At 40.5% G+C, this 24208-nt stretch overlaps 1 protein-coding gene across 1 annotated transcript in view; it reads left to right on the forward strand.

The window, feature by feature from the left end:
• Positions 1 to 2537: 2537 nt before the first annotated feature.
• SLC2A12 (solute carrier family 2 member 12) overlaps positions 2538 to 24208 on the forward strand; it is a 50554-nt gene continuing 28883 nt past the window's right edge. Inside the window, exons 1-2 of the mRNA XM_019732702.3 lie at positions 2538 to 2854; positions 21340 to 22680. Of these exons, the coding sequence (XP_019588261.3) occupies positions 2740 to 2854; positions 21340 to 22680 (1456 nt within the window). The 5' untranslated portion in view covers positions 2538 to 2739. The remainder of the gene's footprint in view (positions 2855 to 21339; positions 22681 to 24208) is intronic.

Consider the following 24208-nt stretch of genomic DNA (forward strand, 5'->3'; position numbering starts at 1 on the left):
AAATAGCTATTCAGCTCATTAAAAACTCCATTGTGAGCGCTCATTTACTTAACAAATATTTATTGAGGGTCTACTACATGCCTTGTATTGTGCTTGGAGCTGGGGATACAGAGATGAACGTATGGTATGTACGAGAAAAACAAAGGTGACTGCCCTCTTGGAGCTTACATTCTAGTAATGCTAAACTTGATTGGATTTACAGGGATCAGTCTGTTAGCCAACAAATATTTACTGAGTCTTTACTCTGTGCCAGGCACTTGGAATTTCATAATGAACCAAAAAGATATAATCCACACGCTCGTGGAGCTTACTATTTAGCAGATTAGGTGGATTTAGTCAAATCATTGTGTGTAACTATAAAAAATACATTATAAGCGTGCAAAAGACTGTGAAGGAGAAATACAAGGTTCTTAAGGAAGTTTTGAGAGGAGAATATTTTCCTCTAGCCTAGGTGAAAAGAATTTTCTCCTTCAACTTTTACCTGAGGTAAGAGAATAAAGTGAGCACAGAACAGAGTTGGGATAGCCAGAGGCCCATGTCAGGCCAATAGTGGAACGTCAAACAGCGCACCAGCAGACAATGTAGTCAGTGGCATCGTTTGCTTAGTCTTTTTGATTTCTTGTCGGTTTATGCCTTTGGAGTTCCTGTATTGTTCGACTATAGAAAGCAAAGTGGGAATCATTGAACTGCTTTTAGCCATTCTAAGGAATTCTGGAATTGGGTTTATCTTTTGCTGAGTCAAAGACTACAACAAACACCCCAACACTTTCATGGTGCCAAGAAGCCGCTGGAGACACAGAGCCTGGGATCATAAACAAAACAATTATACAACTGATTCATTGCAAGAACATGCCCCCCCACTGCGGTCATTGGTTCTGAGCTGAAAGAAGATAGAAGCTGAGAGAATATGGAGAGCTGATGAGAAATATGTGTCTCACAGATAAAAGCTGCTCCTTCTACAATCATGGCACATCCTGGGAACTAATAAAAACTAAAGCGTCATTGTACTACATTCTTTAATGGGGACAAGCTGATCTGTGGAATTCTGAACTACTCACCTCTTCATCAGGAGGGGGCCAGGCTATTTTTGGAGAACTTCCATTTTCCAGCGCTATCAGCAGACGTACAATAGGTGCATAATAAATACTAATTTAATTATTACAGTGTTTTTTCATTTGCTACCTGATTCCCTGAAGGATAAGAAAAGTATAGAAATAGCTGGAGACGAGCAAAGGAAATGTACAAACGATAAATTAACTTAGAGCTGGGTTATGATCCAGCTAAAATGCCGAAAGAGAGTTCCATGTGGTTCAGCTTCACCCTCTATAAGCACAAATTCTTTTCTCTGTCTGGAGGAATGACTAGGACTAAAAGCCATATTTCGTGGCATCTTCTTAATGTCAAGATGGGCTGAAAGTACAAGAAGCCAAGAAAATCAGAGGAGGAGAAGCCTGGGAATTTAGGATATAGGAGAGTGATAGCATTAGACCACCTGGCTTCGTAGTCTCAGCTGTGCCCCTGAGTAGCTGTGAGACTTTAGGCAAGTTATTTCCTCTTCTGTAATATGGGTCCCTGCCTCACAAGTTTTTCTCAGAAGAATTGTTTGAGTTCATGCCCTTAGCACAATTTCTGGCACATAGTAAGTGCTCCATCAATTTTAGTTTTCACTTCCAGTGGTTTTCTAAAATAATCCTAATTTCCGCTCAAGATTTTTCAATAAATATGATTTGCTAAATACATAACTGAAAATAAAGTGTCGTAATGCTGCCAGTTTTTTTTATATAAACATACTCACAAATCAGGAAAAAACTCTTTTTCTCATGGCTGGATTTTGCTTCAGATTATATGACCACCATACCCACACAGTGCGGCATACCGTCTGGCCTTTCTGAACTGCAAGTACCTTTCTCCTACAATCAAGCTATCACATAACCTGGCAGAAGATTCAGAGTTCATTTCTCTCTTAAAGACCACTATGCATGAATCAATTGTGTTACTTTGTTATAATCCAAGGGTAAAAGAAGTCCAAAGAATCTATGCATTCTGAGTGTGTGTGTATTTGGTCTCAGGCCCTGATTTGTCTGACAGGCCTTGGAGAGAGAGAGAGTATACAAGGCATTCACCTAGTCTAAAATCAGATTAAAACAATAAAGATATTTTATGCTTTGTGTAAACTGGTAAGTGTCATGACTCTTGGAATGACAGTCTTGTTGAAAATTTGACACACTTTTCCTTCTGGTATGTCTTGGCATAAATTGTTCCTCTCTCTGCAAGATTAACTGATACCATCTGTTAGTATTCTGGGCCCTGACTCTCAGCCTGTGTTTGAATCTGCGTTTCTTTTCTCGGTTTCTTTTCAAAGGTGCAAGAACACAAGCGCTACCCCTCGCTGATGGCCAAACGCAAAATCAGTCCGAGCTCCCGTTTGTTCCCAAGCCTTTTAACCCCTTGCGCCCAACTCTACATCTGAAGGCAAAAACAGTCCTCGGAGACTTGGCCCACCCCCTGCCTGTGATAGGCTGCTTGGAATAGCAACTGCCTGTGTCACCGAAAAGGGCAAAGCCTTCTGAAATAGAAACAAAGTTGGTCACAAATCACATTGGCTTTGCTCGAAGTTTTTTTTTTTTTTTTTTTTCCACCTTCTTTAGCATGCGACCATGGGGAAAGTGACCACTGCTGTCAGGGAGGGAAGTCGGGGTGGTTTGGTGCGGAGGGAACGGCTGTAACTTCTACGTGACTATGGTACCTGTTGAAAACACAGAGGGCCCCAGTCTGCTGAACCCGAAGGGGAGACCAGCAGAGACTGATGGCAGCGACAGAGCCAACAGCGGCAGGCATCCTTCCTGGACCAGAGGTAAAGTGAGGCAAATGGGCTTGGGGGACTGTCTAGAGTAGCAAGCTGAACTTGTGTCTCACTCCTGTGTGCGTGTGCGTGTGTTTAGACATCAGTGTGCTAGGTGCACAGAGAAAAGGAGACAGATCTGGTGGGAGGAGTGACAAGAAGTTATAATGTGAAGGCTGAAGTCCCACTACTGGTAAGGTGGGTCCCATCGATTATGCTGACAATACAATGTATAAATCTTTTTTTCATTTTGGGGCATTTGATAAGATAGTCAAGTGTAAACACACACACCCACTTTGGCATTTATTGTCACACATGGACAATCTGCAACAAGTGGATATTATAACTATAATTTTTAAATCAGTATTTATTTTAAGTAGGCTTCATAAAATTATTAGTTACATAATCAATGAACACAGCTTGGTTTTTAGGTTCCAGGATCTGTAATGAATTGGAGCTTTATTCAGCGCCTAAAACCTCTGCTCCCTTGCTCCTGCTCTCTTTAAAACTGGTCTTTCGAACTGAGCTTTTAATTCATTTCTTTCTGGAGGTGAAATTTGGAAAGGTTTAAATTCATTTCAGTTATCTGTGCTAAACCAAATGCTTTTCTTCACTTGCACATTTACAACTCCCACAAAAACATGGCACACTTTTAGCTGTCTGTTCCTATTCATTCAGTTCTCAAAGGAATAGAAAGGAATGGTAATATGAAATGAAATCAAACACAGATAATTTTTTTCTTCCTACTGCTTTCCTCAGCTCTGCTCCCCCTAGCCATATAATACATTCCTAGACCATATATTGGAATTTCATGAATAATCCAAAACACCAAATGATACAAAAGGCATTTACCTTTCACCTTGAAATGGATCTGTATACTTATATTTGCACTGTGGGCTTGTCTGATCTTAGAATTGCAGCAACGACCTCTCTCATGGAGACACAGAGTGGTACCTCCTGGGGAACTGAGAAGCTGTCATTCTTCCCTGTCCTGCTCCTTGCTCAACTTTCTCTTACTTTCCTCTTTCTAGAATGAATATCTGGCGTCATCTTTCAATATAGCCTAGCCCTCTCTTAAGCAGAGTTTCTCTAAATGTGTTCACTGACTCCTCAGTCTAAAAGTAGGCAAGGGAAACTTGTATTTGGGGGTAAGGGGAAAGATTTAAAGAGTTCTCCTCTCTGAACTTCTGGAAGATTGAGCTGAAGGACTAGCTGAGGTAGTGAAATCAACAAAAAGGTTAACTAAATAGTGTCAGTGATAATGGCACAAAGAAGATGAAAAATTTTGTCCTGGATGGGCCTCCACAGTAGCAATTAAAAATTGACTATTAAATTTGGATATGGCTTTGAAAGCACAGAGTACTCTTAATAGGTTAAATTGCACAAGTTTACAATTATCTAAAAGGAATTTAAGATGTATGTATGTTTGTAAAGGTTGAATGCATGCACAATTTTCTGTTTAAAGTTCAATGGCTTATGTTCTTGAAAAGTAATAAATGAATAAATACCACAAATTATCTTTTAAATTTAATTATAAATGAACCTTTATTATGCACAAGAGGAAGCCTAAATGTTTCATCCAGGAAATTCAGAGTATTTAAAATATGCTTTAAAATGATCATACTGTTCCTACATTTGAAGATAGCAAGTTTTTCTATAGCTCTAGATGGAATAATTAAAGCCAAAGAGGAATGAGTTATACAATCCAGGACAAGGTAATTAAATCATGTGAGATACTGAAAAATGTAACAAAACAGAGGTCCTAAGCTCTGTAATTGCACCCCCTTAATGTCAGTGTGCACAATAAAAAGTGTTAGCAGGTCTTCCTCTCCAACCCCTCTTAAACTGAAAAGAATGCTCTGTTCCAATAACTAGAAGCTAATGAATATAAATTCATTTTCAAAAATCTTTAACTCAAAGTGGGTACATTTTTAGTAAATTTTTCAGTCTTTATAGACATGTTGTAACTGACTTGATAGGGCAGGGTTGAGCTCAGCTTGAAATTCTGGTGCCTAGAACCAACAGATATAGGTAATATGAGAAACGTGCACTGTTGGATCATCTCACACAAGGAGAACATGAGGCCAGAAGATGTGTGGTTGGCCCACGTTCATGCAGTGGCTGGTGCAAAGCTGACCCTGGCAGCCTCTCACCTAGAAGGCCTAAAACCTCTTCCTCCATCTCAGACACAGGGTCTCTGAGTCTCTTCTAATTTCATGATTCAAACAACTGGCTAGGGAGAAGATTTCCTTAAAGCGCTCTTTACCCCACTAGTACTGCTTTTTCCTCTGGATCTGCCCAAAGGGTCAGAAACCAAGAACAATATCCATTGTATGAATGCAGGTTCTCAGCACTACAGGTCCAGCCACCGAATGCACTGGAAACCAGATCATTAGAACTGGACTCTCTGTTCCATCTGAAAGAGCTGCACTCCATGCTCTCTAAGACCCTTCTAAGTGCCAGATGCCACAGTCTGAAGTTTGTTTGTTTTTTAATTTATTGGGGTGACAATTGTTAGTAAAATTACATAGATTTCAGGTGTACAATTCTGTATTACATCATCTATAGATCCCATTGTGTGTTCACTACCCAGAGTCAGTTCTCCTTCCGTCACCATATATTTGATCCCCCTTACCCTCATCTCCCACCCCCCACCCCCCTTACCCTCTGATAACCACTAAACTATTGTCACAGTCTGAAATTTAATAAATGCACACTTCTAATCAGATGAATATTCTAAGGCAGTTGTTCTCAAATATATTTAAAGCTGTGAACTTTGTACAAATGGAAGCCGAGTAGGTGGTCAGTATGTAAGACAGGTCATCGTGGCCTGCTCTAGTGGAGAGAAGGGAGGTAGAGAAAGGAAGGACCTGCAGCCTGGCTGCTTCCCTGCTTCCTCTCATCCCTTGTAGCCCCCCCACCCCCCCAATCAGGCTCCTCGAGTGGGATCACATTCAGCAAACCTGATATCCATCATTACTCTGGTTAGGCAGGTCATTTTTTTCCGTTGGGGCATATTTACTGTGCCCCTACTGAGTATTGGGCCTCCAGGTTTAGCTTAACCAGTCCTCTTGAATCCAGTGAGGCCCAGCTTTCTCAGGCTTCCTTGGGCAGCCCAAGGGGAAGTCTGCTTGTAACACTGAAGGGACTTTGGAGAATAAACTTATCCCCAGGGAAGAGAAAGTCAGGCCAACCCTCTTGACCTAGTAACGTGTAAGAGAAGCGATTCCAACAACAGACCAGTCACTATGGTAAGACCCAGGTCTGGGCCGTTGCCTTTTTTTTTTTTTCCTTCAGGTTTTCATATATTAAAAAGTAAAGTGACAAAAATTATTGTGTTTTAAAAACATGTATTTAAAAAATTAATGGCTGATAACAAAAAATGTTTGCATGTACTTTGATATTCCCAAGGAAGTGACAGGATTTATAGACATGTGAATATATGAGAAATTATGGACTCTTTTGTGTGGAAATAAGATCATATTTAAAGATAACTATCTCCTTTTTCATTTTAGTTAGTTTATCTCTCTCTGATTATATATTTAACCTCAGTTGGAAATCACATTAAAAGTGTAAATTTGAGACTGCAAGGACTGGGCAAATGGCTTCTCCAAGATCTAGGCAGGGAGAAGGCTCTAAACAAAGTTGGCGGGAGCTGTTTCACCACAGACTCTGTGAGCCTCGCGCTTCACCTCATTGGCTGCTGACCGCTGAAGCCCACGGCGGCCCACCGCAGCTCACATCGGCAGTCCAGCTCCAGGGAGAGCCATTGTTGAGGCGTAGCTATAGGGCGCACAGCTCACTGCCCATGCGGGAATCGAACCGGCGGCCTTCCACATTAGGAGCACAGAGCTCCAACTGCCTGATCCACCAGGCTGCCCCATCCAGATCTTAAACGGCTCTTATTACCCTTTAAGATCATGTCACCAAAGAGGCCCGAGAGGTTGTCACTTGCCACAGACCACCTCTTGGCTGCCACAACAGCAGCAGACACACACGTGTGGGAGCCTGTAGTGGCAAGGCCTGGCAGATATGGACGAAGCCAGGCCAAAGCAGTGCTGCTAATCTGGAGTGACTGAAATTAGCTGGCAGACACCAGTGTGCCTGAACTGGTTTTACAGCCAGTGTCTGCTCTGATAGGTCAATGCCCCTATCCCAGTTGTTAAATATTTTAAACATTATCCTTGTCTCTGGTAAGCTTGCCAGCAGGAGCTGACACCCAGAGTTCCCAGGAACATGCCTAGTGGTAGCTGATAGGACCCTAATGTGAGCCCTCGAGACATATTCTTTGTGAATTCTCAAGGGAGTACTTTCTACTGGTCCAGATCTTATAGTAGCTGGTGAAACCAGAGCTCAAAATATATTGAATCCACTCTGGAGCTGACTGAGGAAATTCCAATTTACAGGTACATATCAAAGGTGAGTCAGCTGGTTTTAAAATGCAATTTTTAATTGCTATAGATGTGTGGAATTCTATTTTTCATTCGAAAAATAGTTATTAGGTTGGTGCAAAAGTAACTGCAGTTTTTGCAATTATCATTATTATTCTTTTGTTCATTTATTTATTTTTAAGGAGGGTGCAGCTCACAGTGGCCCATGAGGGGATCCAACCGGCAACCTTGGTGTTATTAGCACCACGCTCTAACCAACTGAGCGAACCGGCCACCCCTGCTATTATTTTTAAGCTTTTAAACTGCAGTTACTTTTGCACCAACCTAATAGTTCTTAAATTTGCTTTTATAGGTAGCATTTTCTCAATAGGAGGAACCCAAGTATTGTTTTAGCTTCAGGGTTTAAAAGTTCTGAGAGCTCCAAACCACCCTCCATTAGTGTACAATTAGCTTGGGCTTCTAAGAGCTGAAGCAGCTATTTACTCAGATTTTATAAGCAAGAACTGGTTTTATAAGATTCTTAAATTAAGCAGAGTCAGCACTCCCTAGTTCAATTTTTTTTTCTTTCTCAGTAACAGTCTTCCCCAAGAGAATGAGTTATTGAATACAATAGGCAATGAAAGCCATGTAAAAGGACACCAAATTATGGTGGTTAGAAAGGGGAAAAGTAGAAATGGTCTCATTCCCAGGTTGCTATTTGACCTGTGGAGGCAGGAAGATAAATTTTCATCCTACCTTTCTAACTTCTGGTTGGACTAATCAAATAACACGAGACAGATGAACAGGAAAAAATAGCACCATTTATTACAAATGTACATACATGGGGTCCCATAAGAATGTGAGACTGGAGGACAGACTGGGCATTTAAGGCTTATATGCCTTCTTGAGCTAAGGAGAAGGGGAGTATGGTGGTTTGGGACATCATATGGCAGGAAGACAATTCAAATGGTGATGGAAAAGCAAATGTTTGGTAAATAAACGTTTGCTGGGCCATGTTTAATAATGGGACACAGAGAGGACTTTGATCAATGGGGTCTTCTAGGTTCTTCCCTAACACACCAAGTTCATATTGAATTATAGTTGTCTATGACGGTAGCTCTCTTCTGGGAGCAGATCCTCTATATAAAATATTTTAAGCAGTTAGGGGGAAGATCAAAGGTTTTTCCTGAGTCTTTCTTTTCTTAAAAAATAACCAGCTTAAAATAACCAATCTCCCAAAAGGCATACTTTGGGGTACCAAACTTTGCTTCCCCTCAGACCAAATATCAGATAAGAATGATTTCTCATTACATTTTTCCTCAAAAATTACTCAATCTCAGTTAAAGGTACAAAACCTGAGACCCCCAAATACTTCCCAGCTGAAACTTTGAGTCAAATATGTTAGCTTTATAGTATATCATAAATTCATATAGGTTTTATCCTATTTTATTTTGTTTTGATTTGGCTCAATGGTATCATTTTCCTTCCTATGTCATAACACACTTATTCATGCATTTGCTAACTGGCTACACCTCAGTGATATATTAAATTTTCTATACAATTTAAGGAAGTAATAATAAGACTAAAGTAATTTATCACATTATTCTAATTTTAGGAGCCGTCATTATTTTTGAACCGTGAGTCACTTTCTATGGTGCTGCCAAAATATCAGGGAGAAAAAAAAATGCAGTTTTTCATGTAACTTAAAGAAGTGATTTTTTTGTTTGTTTTTTCCTTAAGTAAATCAAGTGTAATTTAACTTTAAACTGTTAAATTGTGCTTCCCTTGGAAGTAATTATTTCTCAGAAACAAGAAACACTTATGACTCAGGTCTACCTGGCATTGCTAATCTCTGAGACTTAACTATGTCCATATTATTTTGTCCAAAATATTTTGCTCCTGAGCTCACCTGTTGCCCTACTTTGTGGAAGTCAGAGTTGGGAGCTATGTGCAGTGCAAATTTAGAAACCTGCCTGAAATGGCATCTCAGCCTCAGAGGTGAAAAGTTTTTTAAGAATAGGGGGGAAATTTGTAATTAGAATTAATTTGTATGTTGAAATAGCATCCCCAGACTGATGATATTTTTTCATTTCCATTGAGGAACAAAGCTATAAAAACCCCAAGGCAAAATCACAGGAAGAATGTTTCATGCTGTAGGCCCAATTATGTAGGTACTGCCAAAAAGAAATGAATCTAAGAATTTGTAAAAAGGCATAATTGTTATTTTATTTCCTTTTGCCCATCATCCAGACTAAAAATAAAATCTTTGTTGAATGATTATCATGGCCAAGAGCTTCTGTCACAATTATATCTACTTATCTTTATAACAACTCAGTGAGGTAATATTACCCACAGTTCACAGATAAGGACACTGAGGCTAAGAAAGCAACAACTAACATTTACCAAACATTTACTGCTATGTACTTCTATCTCATTTATTTTCAATAAAAACTTTATGAAGTAGGTAATACTATCTTTGTTTTAGGAACGAGGACACAGAAGAACAGAAAGGTTAAGGGACATGTCAACATCAAGCACTCTGATTCCAGATTGTACCCTCACCATTAAGCCCAGGTGCCTCCTGGAGAGAAGCAAAGTGGCTTATTCCAGGCAGCACAGATAATAGATGGCAGCGCAGAGATCTGAAGCTCAGTATCCTATATCCAATCCAGGGTTTTGCCCATTTGATCAATAATACCATCCAGCACTGATGTCTCTACTTCCTGCTCTGTTTGGTGAATTTGAGTACCCAATTACACTCATTTCAGAACTTTATTGCATTCTATTTTAGCTAATTTCCTAATTTTACATGTAACATGTCTTTTTCTATAAGAGTGTAAATTCCCAGATAAAATATATATTATTGTACCTATCAGAGCTCTAAGCTAACTGCAAGTGCTTAGAAAAGGTAAGAACTATGCCTTTTCTCTGTATTTCCGTCAGGGATCACATGCATGGAGCCCAAGTGTCACCATCTTGTGCCATCAGATCCAGACGTAACCTAGGAAGTGTCTTAACACAGAGCTCACAGGACCACCCTGCTGATTGTACTGTCTGCCATCCATGCCCAATACAGTGCTGGCACCTAGTACACGCTGAATTGTTACATGAGTCAAAAAGTGTTTGTTGAGCTAAACTAAAGAGTATTAAAAAAAAAAAAAGTATTTTAATTCAGCAATACTTATTGAGAGGCATGGTGCTAGACACTTCAGGGTAGAAAAAGGAGTCAAAGATGTGATTCATGTCCATAGATTTTTACCAACTCATCAGAAAGATAAGAGTCTAAATAACAACAAGACAATCATTTAACAAAGTTTGAGTGTCTATTATGATTCAGATATGATGCTAGACTCTGGGTCCATGGATGAACAAGAGACATCCAGGCAATGTAGGTGATTATTAGCAATTGGTGGGGAGAAACGAGATCAGGACACCTACAATGGAAGAGGTGGGCAGATACATAACACTCTGGTAGTGCCCGGGGGACAGTGAAGCCAGTTTTTGAAGGATTCTGTAAGACAGTGTGGCTAAGCTGAATCAACAAAGCATAACTGAAGCCAAGAGGTTTACAGACAGCATTCTAAGTAGAGTAATTATCTTGTATACAAATTTGGAGAACAGAGAATGACACTTTCAGGAACTGCAAATATTTTTGTGTGATGAGAGTACAGACTTCAAACGGGAGAAAAAAAGACGACAAAAGAATCTGAAGACATAAGCAGGGCCAATATGATGCACTTTTGTGTGCTCTGTACCATGAGAGGAGGAATTCTTAGGCGGAAGAATACTTAGGAAGAAACCATATCAGTTCAAGAGAAATCAAGAAAGTTTCTGAAAGTAATGGAAATGATGACCGAATTAGGGGGTCTTGGAAAACTTCATCTCATGTCTCCAAATCCTCTAGCTTTATGGAGTTACCAGATATTTAAATAAAAATAGCTTCAGCTCCCGTAAGGCTAAATCTATATGCCTCCTTGCTTCTCACTCCTGCCTTGTCCTCAAGAGTCTTGTGGTTCTTCTGATTGCTTTTTGCACCAACTTCCTGTTTCCACTGGAATCTTGCCCCTCACTTCCTACATTAGTCTTTTATCTTACTTCTGCTCCAATCCCTAAGTGGATGATAGCTCCTTTTCTTTCATGTACTCAAATCCCATTCACACAAGCTTTTATAGATTTTTACTAATGATTTGAAGAGAGCTGGGCCCATTCTTAAAATCCTCTTGTCAAATCCACCATAAGGAATTTGTTATAAACCAGTATTTTCTAAAATCCACAGACCTCTTGCCCAATTGTTCCCTTGTGTTCTGTCCCCATTCCTACCTCCCACAACTTGACAACCTGTCGTAATATTTTCTTCAATTTCTCCTATTTCTGAGCTCTTTTAGCTATTCTTTCTTCTTCTTCTCCTCTCTCTCTCTCTCTCTCTCTCTCTCTCACACACACACACACACACACACACACACACACACACACACACGTCAAAATCCTCCCTTTATATTATATAAAACATCTTGGCCTTTTCTCTTTCTCTCTTCCTCTTTCTCATAGTCTGGCTGTGTATTATCAACATGCCCTATGGGCTTCTCCCCTACCACCCAGGCATTTATTTTTTAGTAAATAAAGTGTTTTTCCTAAGAGCTTTACAGCCACAGACTTTACAATTTTATTTATTTCCTTCCCATTTTGTATCCCTAAATAAATAATTTAAACAGCACTAAGAGTGACTTGCAACCATTTTTGAGTACATGGACTCCTTTTTAAATAGAAAAACACATTCAAATTTTCACATAATAGTCTTCACCGTTTTGTATTTATTGATTAGAAAATATAAAATGACAGAAAGCTACTTTTGCATTCACTAGCACTTAGAATTAAAAAAAAAAAAACCTTATCACATCCATGTATGTTTAAATCTTGAAGTACAGATATGTGTGTTACTTACTACTGTTCCAACAGCCAATAATCATTGATGGGATGAGGGTCCTTTTTAAAAACCTTGTCAGTTTTCAAATGTCCATAGTTCACCACAGCTCTCACACATCGAGAACCTCCATCCAAGAGACATCAAGTCTCTAGGTAAAATGGCTGCCAGTTTGTTCTCCAGATTCACCCCTCTTAACTCTATTGAAAATCCCCATGAAAACATGGGAAGAGCTGCACACGTACAATAGCACTAAAGCCAGATATATTCTCGATGAGTTAGAACTTAACCGTAAATAAAATGCAAACATGGATGTCATATATAAAATAAGACAGTAAAATGTTAGATTTTCACAGACTGCATCCCTTATTGAGAGAATTTTCACCCTCCAGAGACACAGAAGACGTGTCTGTAGCGCCTAGAGCTGTTTTCTCAGATGGTCAGAAGTTTTTGCTTCACAATGCAATTCTTCCCACTCCTGTCTTGTCATTATTACTTCTCTTTCTATATCTCTGTAGGGGCTACAATTTCTAAGATTGCAGCCACTTTGGGCTAGACAGGAAAGACAGTGCCCACTGTGTTTTGAGACATGAAGTCAATGTAAGAAGGGACAAAGCCTAGAGGAGCCCCTGGGATGATGCGCTATAGAAGTTGTAGTTTTGTATGGACTCTTTTGGATAAGCAAGGAACTACAAACTGCTTTAAATAATGCATGTATGATATTCCTTATTCATAGTCAGGGGACCAAGAAAAAATTCCTTTCTCAGTTCAATGGAGCCACACCAGGAAAATAACTTCTAGACGTCAGAAATTTGGCTAGTGGCTTTGCACATCAATTGTCGAGGTTTAACTAAGGTCTAACTTAGAGGAATTTCCAACTGCAACCGAGTGGCTAGAATGAGGTCAGACACTGCCAAGCTAAGAGCTGTTCCAACTCCCTCTGCTGCTGCCATCTGGGGAACTAAAAGATTCAGATACTCACTTCTCAGTCTCTCTTGTAGCCAAGTTTGACCACGGATCCCACTGGTTCTGGTCAAAGAGACATTAGGGTAACTTTGTAGGGGAGGAAAAAAGTTTTCCTCAATCCTTTTGTGGTCCCAGGCTGGGTCTGAAAATTAAACTGACAAAGACAGATTAACAGCAGAAAAGCATCCAAATTTATTTAATATAAGTTTTATAAGACATGAGAGCCTTCATAAGGAAATGAAGACCTGAAGAAATGGTTAAGCCTGAGTATTTTGATGCCAGGTTTGATGTAGAAATATGATATCTTAGAGAGTATGAGGTAAGTGTAGTCAACTTGGGGGAAACATAGCAAGGCCTGTTTGTTCAGATTCTTCCTGGCTTCTCTTTGGAGATAAGATTGTTTTTCTCCTGGTATAGGGAGGGCACCTCTTACAGGCTTTTATGACCTGCTTCAGGGGGAAGAGTGAGGGAAAGGCCAAAGGAACCCTCCTGCTTCTGTCATTTCTCAAACTCCTTCAGCTTAAAATATTCAACATGCCAAGGTGCCATATTTTGGTGTACTGTGTCCTGAACCTCATCATCTTTCAAGGTGCTTCTGGAAAGTTCCCTCCCTTATAAAAAGAAAAAGGTCTTGCCCTAAGCCTTCTCCCATTGTATCTTGCCTTTGAAACTGGTTGTGAGAGAATCTTATGCCTGGAGCTGTGGCAGCCACCTTGCCCATATGATGACAAGTCTGGACAAAAGCCAGCCCTCTGAGGAGGCAGGAACAGAAGGATAGATAATGAATTCTTGGAGACACCAAACTCAAGCTGGTCATCTCACTAATTAAACAATAAATGCCATGATGTTTTAAGCCCGTATTTGTCAGGGTCTTGGTTTCTTACGGTCAAAAATGCCACTGACTTGTGCGGGCTGGGTAAAGAGAATGTAACAAATCTGGTTATTGGCAAGTACGTTTTAAATACCAAGGCAACACATGCATTTTAAAATTTCTTTTTACAGGAAACATAGAAATTTTGTAAAGTATCTGATTTTTGTTCTGTATAAATTTGTGAAAATGGACTCTGAAAAAAAGATCTAGGACATCTAATAATAAGAGTAAACTGAGGTACAGCTAAAGGAGCTAGCTGAGAATGGAGATGCAAATAGGCCTATATAAGACATGTAAAGAGTGTGAGAAGACTAAAACTGCAAAAGCAGAATTATTAGCTGAAATCTGTGATGTGGAGGATAAATATGAGAAGCTATTCTAGATGTACATAAAAAGGACAAGGAGCAAGAGGTGAGAGAGGAAAGGAATATATATAACTAACACATAAAGAATTATGACTCAATAAATGGGGGGGGGGGGAACCAAAATGACTAGAAGAAATCTTTTCTGAGTAGAACTCAACTAGTTACAGAAAAGCTTAGAAGAAACAATCACCCAGACTTATCCTTGAGAAAGTTTCACATTGAAGGAGGGGAAGAAGAAAGAGCCGGAAGGAGAGAGAAAAAAGAATGAAAGTCATACATGTAGTAATCAGGCAGAAAAGGATAGTTAAAAACAAAGCAAGATGCAGGGAAGAGTAAATGTGCAAATTTAAACAATGTCCCCTCTTTATGTTTCCCTAGCCAATAGAATTTCGAGAAGACTGGTTTCAGGAAAGTGTGTCTAATCAAAACAAGGATTGGAGAAACAAGAAAGAAAGCAAAGTTCCTATCTTTTTGTCTGCAAAAGGTCAAACAATAGTAGGTATGGAGAGAGGCCAAATTTTCCGTTGGTCAGAGTTTCATTATATGCTAAAGAGAGGATTGACGTACAGGGAGAGGGGTGAATAGTGGTTAGAAAAAGGCACTGGCTCATGCCCAATATTAACCACCACAGACAGAACCACACACGGTCCAGAGCCAAAAGGCAGTATCTGGGACCTTTGACAGCTATTGGGAATACCACACCTCAACTGTTCATGGGAGGTGCCCTCTGGGAAATTGTGTGAAGCAGCTTTCTGGTTAAGCCATCACTCCTCCTTCTTGTGGCACCCAACAGTCTCTCCTGAGCTGTTGTACCAGGCACTGTGTGCCCACCCCCCCATACAGACGCTCCCCATCTAAAGCAGAGACAGACGTAACTCAGTAAATCCAGGATGCTATAAGGCCATGGATGCAAAGAGAGAAGTGAGATTAATGCTTACCAAAGAGAGGGAGTCTGGAAAGGTTTTGTAAAGGGGATATTTGAGCTGGATCTTCAAAGATAGAGTTGGTTTCCCTAGACTGAAGTAGGGTAAGGACATGCCGTGCGGGGGAACAGCATGAAGACCAGCACAAGTCTGGGGAAGTGCACAGCATATTCCAGAAACAGCAGGTAATCTGGATGTGCTGAAGAATTGGTACCTAGAGACTGTAGTGGGACCTGAAAAATCTGCTCCCCTGAAAAGGGACCATTAAACGCTGAGTCTGATTGATTAGAGAACATGTCCGTGCACTGAGCTGACATTTAATAAAATATAAATATACAAGGGACAATGAAACATTTTAAGGTCTATGCAATGGTTTTCAAGTTAACTAGCTAATAATAGTGCTGAAAGCTTTATAGAAATGCTAACAGTATGCTGTTCAAATGCTAAGCATTTATGCAAAGATAAAGTTCTATATGCTAACCATTACATAATACTAAATATTAACCTTAGCCTACTGACAAAACTGGGAAGAAGAGGACCAAGGTGTGGTATTCTGGAGTGCTGTTATCATTCATTCATTTATTCATTTACCCAACAAACATGTATTGAGTATTTATCTTGTGCCAAAGACTAGAAGTGGGAATACAGATATAAGTGAAACAGAATTCTTGGCTTTAAGGAACTTTCAGTCTAATAGGGGAAGACAAACAGGTAAATAAATGAATCCTTTAAAATGTGGCAGGTGCCCTGAAAGCACACATTCTGTGCACAGTGGAAGCACTGAGGGGGTAGGAGTGGAGCAGCAGAATAAGGCAGAGCAGGGTGGTCATCGTGGAGGAGGTGGCTCTTGTGATAATTCTTGAAAGATGGGTTGGTGTTCAGGAAGAAGGAGCAGAGAAAGGGGAGACCACAACTACAAGGACATTTGGGGGCCACTGCAAGTTTTTGTTGAGCAACACAAGAAATAGGAGGTCTTCTAAATTTGTGAAGCATTCAGTTGGTCAAGCTGTATAATTACTTGGCCGCCTGCCAAAACCAAACCAAACCTGTGTATGCACGCTTTTCATTCTGTTGTAGGATTTAGTCAGTCAGCAAGTGTTTATTGTGTGTCCTTTATGTACATATGTAACGATGGGCATATGTGAAGAAAGGAAAAAAGAAAGCAGACAGAAACTCAAATATTGTGGAAAAATTGAGTGTTTCTTTGCAGGCCATTTAGTTGTGTGTTTTCATCTGAGTCACCATGAGCTGGGCAGACAATGAAGCTATTGTAATATTGGCTGCAGTCTCATGGCCTCTGGGGGCTGTCTGTCCTTTTTGCCCTTGCTGAGGGTCTTGGCACTCTCCTTTGCATAAACCCTCCTGGTTGCGATCACATCTTTGATAGGAAGAGTTTTACTTCATTACCTTATTAAAGAATCATCATTGCTTCAAAAAGAACATGGCTCGCATTCTAGCAAATCAGCAACACAGAGTGCATGCATGACCCAACATCCTGTGGGGACCCGTAGCCAATCACCAGATAGTTGCCACTACTGTGATGTCCACAAAAGGATGAGAATTCCCTATGGCCCTTCTGGGGAACACAGGGATGTCAAGGAAGGGTTCCTGTAAAGCAAAGGTCACAAGCAAAATAGCTAGCGAAGTGAAACTTCATCAGGAACGTTAAGGGCGGGCTGTTTGATTTCAGGTTGAGTGTTTTTTGAAAAAGCATTAATTATGATTCCTCACCCTACTCGCTCCTCTAGCACTGACTGTTTCTCATTTGTCCACCCAGCTGCCCCAAACTCTCCCATCTGTGTTTAGGCAAACATAAACCCCACCTTCTTGCCACATCCTCTTTCTTCCTGTTCAATGCCAGATTTCTTGGAAAAGTGATCTTTGCTTTCTGACATCCATAGGATAACATCTTGCTTCTATCATCATCAACCAAAAAGTTGACACAGGAAAAGCCCACTCCTTATGTTTCTCTTCATTGTTTTTGTGTGGTAAAATAGCACCAGGAAAATTACCTGTGATGGAAGTTGAATGGGAAGAAAACACTTTCCTCTACCCTCAGAGTTCTTTCTGCTGGTCTAATAATCAAATAGACATGAGACAGATTAGCAAGAAAAAAATAACCAAATTTAATTACATACACATATATGGAAACCCCACATACATGAGAGTCAGAGACAGAAAGAAAACTTGAGGTATATACGACATTCTGCGCTAAGGTACACTGGCGCTTCAGAAGCAATTGCAGGGACAGCACATGTTCAGCAATTATTAGTTTGCCCTGCCATATAGGAAGGTAAAAAGTGATTTCTAGTGATAACCCTTATCATGGGCCAAGTCCCTAATTTAAATTCTTCTGGATAGTTAAGCGGGGAGCAGAAGTTTCTCTTAAGCCTGCATGGTCTTGGTTGCATTTAGGCTTAAAATAATCTGCATATCACTAAGGCATATCTTTGGATGGCTAGTTCTGAACCCCTACAAAGTCATAGGGTGTCACAGGGCTGCAATCTTGGGAGCATTACAGACTAGCTTTCCCCACTGAGTTGGAATTCAGAATCCAGAATGGGCAGCTTGAGGATTGTAGTAGAACTTCAATAGTAATAAGTAGCAGTCATGAGATGAGTGGGAAAGCTAGTTTTGGGCAGTACCACTTAAAGCATATAATGGGGGAAATTATATCCCTCAAATAAAAGTCAAACAATGAAGACCTTAGCATAATTCTGAAGCATATAAACCATGTTGGTATGCCCCCCCCCCCGTCATGTAGTAATAGGGTCATAAAATATCGTAATACAATTTTTTAAGCTTTTACATGTAAATTTCCTTGCTAGATTAGATAGATAGATGATAGCGAGATAGATAATGTGATATATAATTTAAATTTTTTTAATTTTGTAAAAATTGTTTAACCAATTCTTATAGAAATGATTTACTATGTCTCTAAAGAATCATGCTTAGTACTAGCATCTGGGTCTCAAGAGGGACATTGACAAACTGGGATGGTTTCCAGACCCTTTGCATACATCTCAGTCTGCCAATATCCTATGAGCATTGGCTAAAAGAGTTAGGTATATGAAGTTAAGTCCAGAAAGCAGAAGAAAAAGCTGAATCCCTCTTCTATTGGAAGACATTTTCCCCAGACTACAGGAAGCTGGCTTGCCCCACCCCTTACCCCCACTGCTCCTTAACCTGTCCCCTTGGACTGTCTCTAAAGTAGGTTACTAGAGCATCAAAGGAAGGGACTCTGCTATCTCAAGGGGTCTTTCCTTTTGTAGGGAAGCACTATTTCCCATCTGAAAAAAGAGGAAAACTAGGAAGGGGAAGGAGAAGGACAAAGTGGCAAGGACAATCTTCTGCTATTCTAGTAGTTCTGGCCTCTATTCCCCCATGTCCTTGATTCAGTATCCTCATGCTGTCCTCTGTCGCTCTAAGTCCCCTTCTGGAGTGCCTCACTCACTATGCCTCTCCAGTGTTTCATTCTCCAAGTCCCTTCTTTCTCCAATCGACTATCAGAGATCAATAGCTAAAACACACATGATAATCAGCACATCAAACATAGATAAAATGAAGAATTATAAGTAGAGATATGAAGCAATATAATATTCTCAGCCAAATGTAAGAATTTGACCCAGTTCTCCTGTGGTAGAGGAATTTGTTGAGGCTTTTAAGATCACACAGGAAAAAAAAAAGTGGCAATTGAAGACATGAGTGAACCTATAAAAGAGTACTTTCAAGTCATTCTGCATGTAAAAATTAAAACAGTACATAATAAATAATAGATAATAGAGATATTGCTAGAATGTTAAGTTTCTTGAGGTGCAAGCACCACATCTGTTTTGTTTTATTGCTATATATGTACCTCAAATGTCTAGAAAATGCCTGCTGTGCAAGAGTGCAAATATTTATTTGTTTTTCTGATTAGCTGGATGAATTGCTGATATAACTTCAATTTAATGATTTGTGTTTGCAATGCTCATAAAGTACTTTATTTTATTTTATTATGGATTAGTGAATTTTTATTTGCGCCTCCATCTAAATGGCCAGTCCTTTTTAAATTTATTTTTGGAGTCTCCCACTTTCCCATATCCCATCAGATTCCTGGAGATGTAAAATGCCTTGGATATTTGTGGTGAGAAGAGGTATAGATCACCTTTATTTGACCTGTTCCTTTCACCAGAGCTAAACAACATTTTTTAACCACACCCTCGATCCCCCACATTGGTGGGGTTAAATAAGCCTTAGCTCAGCCTGTGATCATTGTGTGCCCAAGCACATGTTTCTAGTGCTTTTTACACACATCTCAGTTCTCCTTCTTCTCCGTATCCTTTGCTGTTGCCTCGTCTTCTAAATGTTGGCATTCCCTAGGTCCCAGGCCCAGTCCCGCTTCTCTTTCCCCTCTATTCTGCCCCCGTACGTGATCGCATCCATTTCCATGGCTTTAAATACCAAATACATGCTCCTGAATCCCAAATACATATCTCCAGCCTTGACTTACCTCTTAATTTTCAACTCTGTATACTCAACTCCCTCCTTGACATGCTTGTCTTAATGTCTGATGTGTAAAAACAAACAAAACATTTTAGAAAGTCTAAGATGGAACTTTTGGTTTCCACTGCTCCTTTTACTCCCATTCATAGCCAGTTCTCTTCCCAGTCTTCCCAGGGTCAGTGTATCACCCAACCAACTGCTCCAACCATGGAGCCATCTTGGGTTCTGACCCACTTCCTTATGCTCCAATTTCAATTCATGAGCAAGTGTAGTCATTTGAACTAACTGTTGAATCTATGAGTCTTTAGTTCCACTACTTACACTCAAGTCTAAGCTACCATCATCTTGTGTTGAGACTAAGGCAACACACTGCTCCCTGATACTCATCTTGCCTCTTGACTCATCTACACACAGCAGCACGAAACTCATTTAGAGTGTCAACACCACCTTGCCAGTCAGTGGGCATTGACCTCATTATACGTGGAATACAATAAAAAGTTGCCCCTGTGACCTGCCAGGCCCTGGATGAAGTGTCTCCTTTGTATTTACCCACGTCACTGATGCCTTCTCCCTCCTACCTCTCCAAGCTTCCGCTGTGCCCCACACATGATGTACTGGCTGCCCAAGAGGCCTTAGAGCATGATGACAGCTTTCCTGTCCTCAGGCTTTGTTCACTCACTGCTGTTTCCTGCCCCAGCAGTGGTCTCCTTTCACCTACTTTTGGTTTGGTTTGGTTTCAGTTTTGACAAGTTACAAACATATAACAAACACTTGTGCACCTACCACTGAAAATTAGTAACTGTTGTCATTTTGCCATTTTCCCTCAGCGTTTAACATTATAACGATAGAACAACATAAATTCCCTTTTGCTCTTCTTTCCCCATGTTCCATCCCTTCCTCCTTACTCAGAGCCAGTAATGGATATTGTGGATTTCCTCCCCTGCATCCATTTCTCCCTTCTTTCTGACACAGCTCTAACTTTGTTACACCCCCTCCACTCCCCACCACGCACTCCTGCACTTCAGCAAAAGCCAACTGTGGCCTAGTTGTGGCCAAGGAGACAGACATGAGGAAGGCTTCCTGGGGGCTGGGCTTCGTTTTCCCCAGGGTACCCAATGGTAAGCCAGGAACGTTTCTTGAGGCTCCTATCTGCTCTATCCTGCTCTCCAGGGTTTGCCTTAGGGAACTGGGTTGGAACCAGAGGAGTGGGTTCTCCGAATTTCTGATCCAATACCAACGCAGGAACTGAAGTGTGTTCTTATTTGTTCAGTCTTCATTTCATCATCTGTCATCTGCTTATCTTGCATAGCTATCGGCTGGACACTTACAACAACATCACAAACAGAAGCACACGACTTCCTAAATGTCTCCGCCCCTCTCCTCCCAAAAATAAAAGAAAAAGGATTTTTCCTTTTATATTTAACCTTTTTTTTGGTTGGTTTTTTGGTTAGCATATTATTTTATTATACTTATCTGTGTGTTTATACTCAGTGCTATGAAAAACTCACTTACAGAAGGTTAAGTGTCCACTCAGATATAAAATGTTTAAAAGAACAACTCACAACTGACATGTCTGTTTCTACCCTCTGCTTGTAGGTTGCGGCATGTTTACTCTCCTGTCATCTGTCACAGCTGCTGTCAGTGGCCTGCTGGTGGGTTATGAGCTTGGGATCATCTCCGGTGCTGTTCTTCAGATAAGAACCTTATTAGCCCTGACCTGCCATGAGCAGGAAATGTTTGTCAGCTCTCTCCTCATTGGGGCCTTACTCAGCTCTCTCACTGGAGGGGTCCTCATCGACAGGTATGGAAGAAGAGCTGCAATCATGCTGTCTTCCTGCCTACTTGGACTTGGAAGCCTAGTGTTAATACTCAGTTTATCTTACACAGTTCTTATCGTGGGACGCATTGCTGTAGGGGTGTCCATTTCACTGTCTTCAATTGCCACCTGTGTTTACATTGCGGAGATTGCCCCACAACACAGAAGAGGTCTTCTGGTGTCACTGAATGAGTTGATGATTGTCATTGGCATTCTTTTTGCCTACATTTCAAATTACGCATTTGCTAATATTTCCCATGGCTGGAAGTACATGTTCGGCCTTGTCATTCCTTTGGGAGTTTTGCAAGCCATTGCAATGTACTTTCTTCCTCCAAGTCCGCGTTTTCTGGTGATGAAAGGACAGGAGGAAGCTGCTAGCAAGGTTCTGGGAAGGTTGCGACCCATCTCAGCTACAACAGATGAACTCACTGTGATCAAATCTTCCCTAAAAGATGAATATCAGTATAGTTTCTGGGATCTGTTTCGTTCGAAGGACAACATGAGGACCAGAATAATGATAGGCCTAACATTGGTGTTTTTTGTACAAATCACTGGCCAGCCAAACATATTATTCTATGCATCAACTGTTTTGAAATCTGTTGGCTTCCACAGCAACGAGGCAGCTAGCCTCGCCTCCACGGGGGTTGGGGTTGTCAAGGTCATCAGCACCGTCCCAGCCACTCTTCTCGTAGACCATGTCGGGAGCAAAACCTTCCTCTGTGTCGGCTCCTCCGTGATGGCAGCCTCATTGCTGACCATGGGCATCGTCAATCTCAATGTCCACATGAATGTCACCAACATCTGCAGAAGCCATAGTCCTATCAACCAGTCCTTGGATGAGTCTGTATTTTATGGACCAAGAAACCTCTCAGCCAGTAACGACACTTTTAGAGAGTCCTTTAAGGTGATCACATCCCACAGCAGAAGCTCACTACTGCCCACGAGAAATGATGTGGATAAGAGAGGAGAGACGACCTCAGCATCCTTACCAAATGCTGGACTGAGCCAAACTGAATCCCAGATTGTCACAGACCCTGCAGAAGTCCCACCTTTTTTGAAATGGCTATCCTTAGCCAGCTTGCTTGTTTATGTTGCTGCTTTTTCAGTTGGTCTTGGACCGAGTAAGTATTTTTATTCCTTCCCTCTCACCCCTTATAAATATTAACGTATTGCTTTTGACTAGTGAGAGAGTATCCCACAGCTATAATATATCTTGTATATAGAACTACTAGGAGCAGGAGAGGGAAATATTGGCCACTTGATGTTTCTACTGATGCAGAAAGGATGCTTGGCTTATATCTGCTTTGTGAAATGTGCAGGGCTAGTATTCCCCCAAAGGGTAAGTTTGCCATTATCTGTCACATGAGGAGATTTTAACACCAATTGATTGGGGATGAACTAGACCTTGAAAGATATTTACTGCCTAAAAGAATATATTGCTTTATGAAAGCAAAGTTTAGTGGGATGATATGTGTTTACATATCATCTGGTCTTCATAGGTGAAAGAAAAAAAATCAAGATTTTCTTAAAGATGCAATAGTGGATACATTCCAGTAATAATGAAGAAGAAGGAAATTATGAGTTGAAAAGGAGAATGCATTTTTTAAAGTATATTTTATCACTAGAGTAACCTCCCAGGGTGCTTTACTCTCGTCTATTAAACAGGAGAGTGGGAATTAAGTTACTCCCTTTGAACACAGTACAAACAATTTACAGGGAGAAAGATACAAGGGGGTTTTATTTTATATGTCTATCCAATGGCAAAGTTTAAACACTTCTCTGAAACAAACTCTCTAGAGTTTCCTAGAATAGGTTGTTTTTAGCCTCACATCAAAAGTTTAAACCTCTTTGTAGGGAAATTGTGAAGGGTCTTTTGTACTAGAAAATAGGGCCTTTCACTAGAAAATAAAGTGCTTAAAAATCCAGGGTAGTCTCTTTCTACCACCCTAAACTTCTACCCTTCACCTCTCTCTCTCTCTCTCTCTCTCTCTCTCTCTCTCTCTCTCTCTCTCTCTCTCTCTCTCTCTCTCACAGGGTTAGTATTAAAACTTTTGTTGACAAGGATCAAGGACCAAACAAACTTGCTCAAATAAAGGGACATGATGGAGGTTAGGAATAATAAAAAGACATGGACTGTGTGGAATAAGAAAGAGGAACCAATGTAGGTTTCTGGTGACAGGAACTGGACAATGTTTCTGGAAAGAAAGTTATTTGAGGGCTGAGTTAATGATCCACTGTTAACTCATTAACTATTCATTCAAGTGATATGTATGGAGTGACTAATTTTTTAATAATGAAGAACTATGCTAAATGCTGGGGAAACAGTAATGAACACGACAGATAATGTCCCTGTCTTCAAAGAGATTATAGTTAAATGTACTGAGCTATACTCCTTGTGTCTTCTTCTTTCTGGTCGGCAACCAGCAGGTTTGGCTTGCTCAATCTGAGCTAATTAATAACTGAACTTGCACATGGCTGATATGGCCTCTCCTCCAACTCTTCCTCATCTTTCAGTCTACTCCCACTTCTAAGTGAGATCAGTCTCTAGATATGATTCATTGAAATTCCAGAGTGAGAGTAGGAATCTGATTGATTCTGTTTTTTGTTGTGCTAAGTTGTAGGTGGTTGTTGTAGTCTAATCAGTAGTGG

This window comes from Rhinolophus sinicus, chromosome 2 (assembly GCF_057876585.1).
Source record: "Rhinolophus sinicus isolate RSI-liver-muscle chromosome 2, RSI-T2T, whole genome shotgun sequence".
Lineage (NCBI taxonomy): Eukaryota > Metazoa > Chordata > Mammalia > Chiroptera > Rhinolophidae > Rhinolophus > Rhinolophus sinicus.